At 40.9% G+C, this 10,432-nt stretch overlaps 1 protein-coding gene across 1 annotated transcript; it reads left to right on the forward strand.

Annotated features, from left to right (window-relative positions):
* Window positions 1–5,145: 5,145 nt before the first annotated feature.
* Window positions 5,146–8,153, forward strand: TMEM27 (transmembrane protein 27; the record flags this gene model as incomplete). Its single annotated transcript, XM_008937634.1, has 2 exons — window positions 5,146–5,262; window positions 7,955–8,153. Coding segments are annotated over 2 exons (316 nt in total), but the record flags the coding sequence as incomplete, so codon positions are not given.
* Window positions 8,154–10,432: the final 2,279 nt, after the last annotated feature.

The raw sequence follows: 10,432 nt of genomic DNA on the forward strand, positions 1-10,432 counted from the left end.
CAGGTAAATGACATCAGTTGCTCTGGTACAGCTTACTGGCAACAGGGTGAGGAGATTCCTATCGTAGATCACTCCCAAATCCCAAGGGACCTCAGAGTCCCTGTTCAGTGATGGAGAGTTAGGTGAACTTCCCAACACACCCCAGATAACCTTCCTGTTACATGGGAGTAGGAAAGCTATGAAAGCCTCAATCCTCCTAGAAGTCCTGGAAATAATGCAGTCCTCTTCTTACCCTTGTGGCTGGCTGCTGGAAGGAACTGGGTACAGGGGAAGGAGTGCAGTCCATCTCTACACCTCTGCAGTGGGTCCAGAGGTGTGGGAGCACTCAGCATCCCAGGGGTGCAGAGGCACGCTGTGCACACAGGAACAGCCCTCACCCATAGCTGCTAAGGATAGTGGCAGGGGCTTGCAGTCTGGTTCAGAGGGAGGCAGAAGCAGGAGCTTGTGGCAAATACATTACATTACACTACAGGAGTCTTTACAGAAAAATGCTAACAGATTATCTTTGGGAGCTGTAAAAGATCAATGATTTACATTATTCTGTCATAAAAGAACAAAGAAATTGCTTGTGATTCCATTCTGGTAGCATCTAAATGTACTTAAATTTTGCATCTGGTTAATTAAAGATTTTTGTCAAAAATAAAAGAGTTCTGAAAAGTTCACCAATATTTTACATAACCAAATACTGGTTCTGTCAGAGTATAAATTCTGCACAGGGCCATGACCAGGATGTAACCAACTTCCCCTTTAACATCCCCTTAATTTCTCACATCCCCACAGCCCTGCAGTAACTTACAGCCACAACTAACTCCCATGTGAGACCAAAGGCCATTAACTTCAGCAAGCTGGATCAGGCCCCAAAATAATGTTCCTGGTGGATCAGCATAACCATTGTTGCAGTCCGTCCCATCATTTTTGAGATTCAAAGTCACCTTTTGTTAGGCTTCTGAAACTGGATAAAAGCCAACCTGTAATGTCAGGCCTTTGCATGTGCTGCTGGAAGCAGGAGTTGATGCTGTTGTTGCCCTTTGTGGAACCAGTGAGTGGCCCAACACAGAGCAGACAGGATTGCACATTACATCTTGCATTCTCTAAAGTTAATTTCTAAACTAGCATTTAATACATCATGAAGCTATGTTTAATGTTTGAAAGGCTTGTCAAATTTTCAAGTTTGTCTGAAACAGAAGAAAGACACAATCTGTCAAATCACTCACTATTTATTTATATACATAAAATAAATTCTTTACCAGTGGAGAAATAAAACATCTTTATTTCCTTCTTTATATGCCCTTTTATTTTCCTGGTTAATATGGCCTTTCAATTCATTCAATGTGTACATCCATGAACTACGTAAGCCAACCTTTGATCTCTCAGTGTTAAATATGATTGTCTGTGGTCTGTGTTAGTTACCATGGTTCCTCTAATCTGTGACTCATTTGAAATAATATGCATCTCTTTTAGGGCTGAGACTAGTTAATCTTTAGAGCAGAAAGTATGTCATCACATGTACTTTCATTCAAGTAGAATAGTCTTTTTCTGTTCTGATATAATTTTGGTACATCTTCTCCCCATTTGTAGATAAAAAAAGCTGCAGTTTTCCTCATGAAGTGACCAAAAAAACAAAATCAACATTCTCTGTCTTCCTAAAGCTATTTTCATACTAAAAATATTGTGACTGTTTAGAGCAACAAAATAAGCTTCTAGAGTTAAAGCTATTAGTCAAGGTGATCCCATGGCTGCTGTTCACAAAAAGGAAGAAAATAACATTCCTTTGCAGGAGCAGCTGCACTGCACTGTGCTGGGAGGGGCCTGATGCTTTCTGGACAGCTGGAGATAGGCACTTGAGATTTGGGGACTGTGGTTCTCCTGTGAGCTAATGGCCACTGTAGGCACCCAGCTCCCTTTGAGTCTCTGTCAGCTTTTCCTTACAATCATTTAAATCTCTGTAAGGAGCAGTGATGGTATTTTAGGCCAAGGATCTGTCAGGGTTTTCTGCACTCATCTCACTCATGTCCACTTGTGTATATTAACAGAAATGCGATTCTGGACTTTTGCCGGGCTGCCATAAAGCACAACCAGGACCTTGTCACTGTGATGAGAACAGTCTCCTATATTCCGCATGACAAAAGTCTGTTACCTGCTAAGGAAATGAAAAGATGTGCACGCATATGTTTACAAATACAGTTACTTAGCATAGTGCATGGAGAAGTCACGTTTGTCAAATCCAAACAGTGTAAAGGCATAGTTTTGTAATGCTGCTGCATGCTGTCAATCAAACCTGTGTGCAAACAGCACAGAGAAAAAGAAAACAACAACCAGGCATACCTGCTGCAAAGAAATGGCCACATTGATGCTTGTTGAAACAGTTTGTTTTGGTGTTTACCCAATCCCCTTTGAACTTCTAGTGAGTGGTGGTGTTCTCTTTGAAGCCTGGAAGGACTTAGGGCATTCAGATTCTCCCAATGAAAAAGCAGCAGCTGTGAAGCCGGGTTTTGGATGCTTATAACTGAGCAAAAATTTTAGACACAACAGGGAGCAGAAAGGAGGCAAAATGTATGTACCCTGGTGTAACCCTTGCTGCCCAGTTGATTCAGTGCTGTTTGTTCTGGAAAGAGAGATGCTGCCTGCAGTGATGACCAACTGCCTTATCTCACAGTGAATGCTTTGGCACTGTATTGTTGAGTCTCTGAATGAGAATGAGAAAGTCAGGGTGTTCTGCCAGTCTTTATCTACCAAGTTTAGCTTTCTTTCTGGGGATCAAACTTTCCTCACTTTCCTCACCATTTCAAGAACATCTGTAGAGCAACACGAACCCAGATTTACTTCCTGCATCAGTTTTTGGCTGTGTCATAGAAATTCTATCTTTAAGAACTGCAGTAACATGAAGCTTTAGATCCTACTGTTATAAATTCTCCTGACAGAAAACTTGCTCTGTAGATACAATTTTAGATACTCTGTGAAGTCAGCAAGAACTTGTCAGCCACCAGCCAAAAGTAGGCTCTTTTTTTCCTCCCCTCCTATAAGTTTTTTTGCTTTGCTTTTGTTTTGTTTTGGGAATAATAAATCTGCTTTCGTCTTCTGACTGTTGGCAGCAAACCAATGGCAACATCTTTTCAAATTCCAGAAGATGGCTTTCCCCATTTATCCATAAAATTTCCCTGTATTTGAGAAATTGACATGGTTCCAGAATGTAAAAGTGGGTAGTTCAGCTCTGCAAAAACACTGCTTTCCATTCTATTGCATATCTCTATGGAATAGATACCTTCTCTGTAAAACGAATGGTTTCACTAACCCAAGGCACCCAAAACACCACCCAAAAGAAGCTTTCAGCTTCAGTAGGTAAAATATTTCTGCAAGATAGTAAAATATTTCTGCAAGATACCCTTAATCAACTACTGTGATCGAGCCAACGCCTGTCCTGTTTGAAGAGTGAACTCGTTCTTTCCTGGATGGAGTCTACACATTCACCGTCAGTTTTGGCTCCCTGATACGCCTTCCTAGCTCATGCTTCCTGCCGCCGAGGCCACCGCAGAGGTCGTTTAATTACATTATAATTAGCCAGCAGATGGCACCACAGAACAGAGCTCCGCGGGAGGGTAGGTTGGCTGCAGCCAGGGATTTGTCACTCTGGAAAAGAACACGGGCTGGAAAGAAAATGTGAAAACTTGCATTTTGATGGTAGACTGGTCAAACCTTAAAACCAGTTGTAGTAGTTAGTAATACGCATTACGAACATCACTGCAGTTAATTAAAAGAGAGGCTGCATTCTTCTCTGCTGGCTTGCCGCAGGGTTTCCTCCTCTGGAAGAGAAGGTAGTATCTGAAGACTGATCATCCCAAGTGGACTCTGTCAAGACAGGGAGGCTGTGTTGTGCTTGTGGCCAGGTAGACCTTGTGCTAAGGTGAACCAAGTCCAGGCTGTGCTCTGGAAAACAGCAATGATCCTGAGTCTTGGTTCTGAGCTTTCGGAATATCTACTCCCTGCTTGGATGTAGCCAGTAAATCTGAATCCTGAGCCAAATTCTTTGGCTTATTTATTAATGATACAGAACGAAATACTTTTTTTTTTTCTTCATTTTTTATCTCTCTACCTGTCAGTCATTGAGTTCTTAAAGTCTTTGGCTATGCTTTTACAATGTATGCTATGTTCCTTGCCATGCTGTGATAAGTGCTACTTTATAAAATTCCTGTATATGACACATGTGGACAGTTTGTTTCTTAGTTATGTGAATAAACTGGGAACAGATAGAGGGACACAGAGGCACCACCTACCCTCAGTTACTGTTATGATACTAATATATATTAGCCTTCATTTCTTTAGATTAAGTACTCATGATGATGTCATTCCATAAGGTTTTTCTAATGATAGTTCCACCATTTACTAGTATTAGTGACAGAAAAAAAATTTGTAAGAATCTGAAAAAAGGCATGTAAAAGACATTTGATACACTTTTTACATAGTATGCTATAAGAATCTATGTGCTTGTACTCCTCCACTACTAACTTCACATAAAGCTGAGCAATCTTTTTTTTTAAAACAGATAAGATAAGATAAATACTTGTTGTAAGCTAAGGGGCATAGGGCAGTGCCAGTAGAACGTGTGAGTTTAGCCTGTTGCGTCCACTCTGTGCCTGACTCTGTGAACAAAGAATAACAGCAATATCATTGCTCTTCCCTCCAACACAAGTAGTCTGTAGAAGGACTGCACTCACTTGAAAATCATGTGGGGAATCCCCCATGCCTGGCTCCTGTGGTATTAGCTACCAAGCCCAAAATTCTTAACTTACCAATGGATTTGACCCATTATATGGCCTTTGTCATAGCTCTGGATGATTAAGGTGCAAGTGTGTTTCTCTCCATTTGATTACTCTAAATGTATGTCCAAGACCATGCAAGTTTTTGTAATAGATTTAGAAATTCAGCTGAAGACTCATAATTGTCTTAATAGCCTTTTTTTGGTTGTTTTATCATATTGGGAAATGGGAAATGCTGTGAGCAATATTTTTCCCTGAACACTGATGAACTTTTCTTAAAGCAAGAATTTTTCCTCCTTTATATGAAAGCAATATCTTAAGAAAATCTAAAATATTTCAGTAATTCCTTCCATTCTTCTTTAATGATTACTTTTGTTTTAACTGCCTGCAGAATTTCCAATGTGCTGCTCTGCAATGTGACAGATCGGGTGTCATTTTGGTTTGTGGTCACAGATTCTTCCAAAAATGTGACAACTGTTCCTGGAAGTGAGGTAGAGGCAGCCATCAGGTACAGTCACTGCTTCTGCAACATTTTCTTTCTTGCTGACTGAGGGTGCTTTCTCTCTCTGGGCAATGTATGAATGAGCACTCTGCTTCTTTAAGGATGAAGTACTCCATGTAGTTAAAACACTAAGGGGTCAGTACTCTTTCACACCCATGAGATTAGGATTTTTAACAGTCCCACAGAATGCAAAGCATGTGAGCCTTGGTATTCTAACTTTGGAAGAAGTCTCTCTTAATCCTGAAGCCTCAGAAAAAAATCTAGTCCCTTTCCAGAGTCCTACCTTTAATTTGCTGTCCAGCGTGTGGCACATGCACTACTCGTATCCAGCTGCTACGTTTCCCAGTGAGAGAGCCTTCTTCAGATGACAGAATTGCACAGTTTCTGGGTGGAATTTGTTTAATTTAACTTCCGTTGCACACCACATGCACATCTGTATCTGGACGAGTGACCACAGGCTCCCTTTTGGTGCTTCTCAAGCACAGTTCATCTGACTTAATTTAGAAGTCAGCTCTCACATGAGAAATGCTCATGTGAACTCTTAATGAGCAGAGCTGCCGTGTTCCAGCTTGGCTTAAATAATCTTATACTCACATTCTTTTAATACCAGCCCTTTCTAGAGAATGCCAGTCAATATTGCTGAACATTGTTTGTACAAAGTACCATGCAGTACAAATCAGTTTGTTTTCTATTAAGTATTTCATTCTATAGCAAATAAAAGCAAGAGTGTGGAGCTGAAGAGGAAAAAAGAAAAAATGGTAATCTGATTTTAGTAGTCTACAAAACCTGTGTAGGGGCTTTATAGAGATGACTCCCACAAGCAGCATAACTCACATACAATTCTCAAGCACAGAGTAGAAAACAGACCCCTTTGTTTTAAGGCATTCTGTACTTTGTCTTGAAAATTCATGTTATCTCTGTGGAGGTGTAATGCCTAATTCCTGATGAATGAGTATGTGTTCTTTTGGAAAGATTAACTTTTAAGCTTATGAGCAGATTAAACTATTTCCTACAGAGACACCAAACAATAGCTTCATAGCATTAGTGGAGGAAGCAGATTATTTATTCACTGAAGCTCTCTGTAAGAGTGCTGGAATGCAAGGTTTTTGCGTTTCTGTTATTCTTTGATATGTTCAGTAGCATAAGCTGATTTATTTAAGTCTTTTATGTGCCCTGTTTGCCAGATTAGATGCTATTATAGTATGTTTGTTTTTTAACTGTTGTCTGTCACCCAATAAAGAATATGCTATTTATGAAAAGCTTTAATTCTTGCCTCACTTAGAAACAAGAAAGAAAATGGTCTATAAATCTACAATGCTTTTTCTTCAATTGCTTCTGACTGGAGGCTTCCATGTTAAACCATTATTTACAGTAAGAGCACTACCCATGGACCAGAGTTGTACTGTACAGGATTCTCTGCAAAGTAAGAATACAGAGGAAGATAAATCTTCTGAGAGATCTGTATGAGACCCAAGATCTTGCATAAATATACACAGAACATATTTATACATATACAAACACAAAATGCGCCTGTAGTTGCCTGCATGTGTTTCAGCACATAAATCTGTAACTCCAGCTGGTAAGGGCTAACCCTCATCTAAATGAAGGTGAACAATGCTTGTTTCAACTGTTCACAATGATCCTTTCACATCAGCAAGGGTGAAAATCTTTCTAAGTCAAAGATGGCTTACTGTATAATGAGTCTTATAATATGCCATGGCTTTCAGTCCTCTCCAGGAGTGCTAGCTTTCCGTTAAGGCTAAGAACTTCCTGTTTAAGGCACAGTCAAACATTCTGATTTCCAAGAAAAGAAGTTTGCAAAATCTCACCTGTGGTTCCCATGTATATGTTCTTAGGAAATACTTGCTTTATGGTAAATAAATTGAACTGTATACAAGAAAGAGCTGCTGTAAATCATGCAACTGCAATCAAAAAGGATCTCTGAAGACAAATAAAAGTAATATGTTTTCTCAAAGACTGTTAAAATTTTGAAAAAGCTAATGAAAGATACTGCTAAAGCCTTTTAAGGCTGCTTAGATTCAGATCCAGAAATACTTGCAAATGCTTAGAAATAGTGAAAGTGAGTTAAGTACAAATCTCTTTAGCTGCACCCTGCAGGGAAGAAGGGCATGCTGGCAGTAGGGACGGATTCTTCTAGACCAGATTGTACCCGGTGCCTCACGGACTAAGAAAATGTACATCAGCAAGAGCAGATGTACCAGCCCATAACATGCATAGTGGTTCAGTTTGAAGAAGCAAGGAGCACTGATAAATAAATCTTCTGAGCGTTGCAGGGTAGAGCTGCCACTCCCATGCTAATCTCGAATGCTGCGTGAGCAAAACAACAGAGCCACCCTTTCTGATTGCAGCCTCCTATGTCTTCAGCACGTGGTTCAAAGCATAAATAAATAATACTGTTCTTCAGGTCTCATCTTTATTTCATGATTTTTCAGATAAATACATTAAGAAGTCTGGTGTTCGAAACCTTGTGAGTGTGTGGGTGTCCATGGATTACTGACAAAGTCTATGTCAAAATGAAGGTCTGTGTAAACCTACCAACATCATGCTGGATCAAAGTCAGCCCTACCAGCCTTGCAGCACATACATGAAGATTCCTTTTTGGTTTACTTTTATCTTTTTAACTTATAAAATAACTTCATAAAGAATAGTGATGTTCTTTGTGTTTGTTTTTATGAAGGATGAACCGGAACAGAATCAACAGTGCCTTCCTACTGAGTGACAAAACACTGCAGTTCCTGAAGATAACCTCAACCTTATCACCTCCCGTTGAACCCTCCACACCCGTCTGGCTTATCGTATTCGGTGTTGTTCTTTGTCTCACTGTGGCTGGAATTGTTTTCCTTGTTGTTGGAGGGATTCGGCAACGCAAGAAGTAAGCAGCTTAGTGTTTCTTCTGTTTTAACTAAATACTGGCAAGTTAAGTCAGCTGGGCTGGCTTTGCTTTTCTGATCAGCCTCAGAGAAATTATAGCTGTGCACCCCCCTCCCCCCATGGGTGAATATGACACGTGAGCTTTTCTGGGGAAAGGGGTTAAAATTTTACCTGAAGTGTGGATGCCTTAGTTATGTTAGGATGTAGTGAGGAAATAGGGAGTGTAAATACATGATCCTGAAGACCACCTAACTAGAGACAATACCTTTACAAGGACATTTGCTGTCATTCGTCTTAAGGTTTAGTTTGCCAGAGGTCAGCCTCCTCTTAAAGACTACCCAAATAGCTACCAAGATGGAGAAGGCTGGCAGTGACTGTGCCCCTTCCAGGGCAGTCGTATCAAAAGCTGGCAGGGCTAAAAATCAGTTTGCTGCTGCAGTTTGAGGAGCCTCAGTAGAAGACACAATAGTGATTAATGTATGGTTGAAGAGGGCTTTCTCAATGGAACAGTGCATTGCCTCACCTACTGTTGATGCCCTGGTGAGTCCCAAGTACCCAGCCCTTCACAGGTGCATGACCAGATCTCCCCATAAGCCCCGATGTTTGCTGTTTGGCAGTAGCGTAAGAGGGAGATGTTATCCTTTCCTCAGTTTCTGCCCTGTGGTGGCATTGGTGAAAAAGACAAAGCTATTGTAAGCATGTTGGAGTAAGACAGAGAGTAGGTGACGATTTGGTCCTGCCATCTCTGTTGGCTCAGAGTTGGGCATAAGGAATAGAAATTTCTCAGCTAGGCTGTGATTCTACCATAGAAGTTCAGCTTCTGCTGTGCTTTAGGCTGCCACAGAGGTTAGGCTAACACAAAATTATGGCTTCAGCAACAAATGTATGCAGGAACAGCAGAACTGAAAAGGGTTCTGAAAAGAACTAAAATAATAATTTCTGCTGACATCTAAATAATGTTAAAATTATTGACTCGATGGTGGACTGTATCCCCAAATATATCAGAACAAGGGATTCATTCACCTATGAAAAGTGGTGTGTTGCAGAGACTTTTTCTTTCTGCCTCGTTATCACCTTGTAGGTTAAAAGACCTCAGAAAAATAAGATCTGTTGCACAGGGTAAGTGCTTCTCATAGAGAACCCATAGTAGTGTAGTCAGAATCCCTTCAGCTATATTTCGCATTCAGAAGAGCTGCATAAATTTGCAAGACCCCTTTCTGTTTTCAAACAACAAAATTCAACAAACAATAGATGAGAGATACTGTTGGGGGAAGAGTCTGGTCAGGTACTTGGCAACTGTCACAACTTTCCGTGTGGTATGGACTGAGTTATTTCATCCCCTGAAACTTGGCACCCTCTTCTGTAAAAATGGAGAGTAATGTTCCTACCTGAAGCCTATATCTGCCCTCGGTGTAGTATTGTGGCTCTGTGTGTCTATGTAGTGCTTAACTTGAAGGGGATCTTTGAGCATTTCAAGTAAGTGTAATGTAAATAAATTATGCTAGATAGATATTATTTTTTCTAGCTAAAATAATCATTTCTGCTTCATATCATACCGAAAGACAGCATTTCCCCCCTCTATTTTCAAACTGATTCAGCTGAGCTTGAGCAGTTCCTCTCATTATAGTGTAAACTTCATGCTCTTGTCATCATACTAACAGTAATATGTCTTGTTGGCATCCTCTGTGTCTCATGCTCTTATTCTTTTAGTTGTTACATTCCTTTTCTCCATTTCCCTACTCTGCCTTTATGTATAGGATCATAGAATGGTTTGCATTGGAAGGGACCTTAAAGATCATCTAACCCCCCCACCAGGGTCAGGTACACCTTCCACTAGATCAAAACCCCATCCAACCTGGCCTTGAACACTTCCAAGTTCAAGGGATGTGGTACCCACAACTTCTCTGGGCAATCTGCTTTAGTGCATTGCCCTCATTAGTGAAGCAATACTTCCTCATAGCCAATGCAAATCTACCCTCTTTCAGTTTGAAAGTGTTACCCCTCATCCAATCACTGCACTGCCTGATAAACAGTCCGTCCCCATCTTTCCTGCAAGCCCCCATTAAGTACCAAAAGGCAGGAATGAGGTCTCTCTGGGACCTCCTTTCCACCAGGCTGAACAACCCCAGTTCTCTGAGCTTGTGCTCCCGGGAGGTGTAACCTTTCCTTGGAGCAGGTTCGTCTGTGGTTGAACTCCAGCAGTCCTTCCACGCCAATGGCGTCGATAGCAGGGGTGGGCGAGCGAGGAGAGGGTAAACCAAGCATAGAATCATAGAATCATAGA

The sequence above is a fragment of the Merops nubicus genome, unplaced genomic scaffold (assembly GCF_000691845.1).
Source record: "Merops nubicus isolate BGI_N331 unplaced genomic scaffold, ASM69184v1 Scaffold34453, whole genome shotgun sequence".
Lineage (NCBI taxonomy): Eukaryota > Metazoa > Chordata > Aves > Coraciiformes > Meropidae > Merops > Merops nubicus.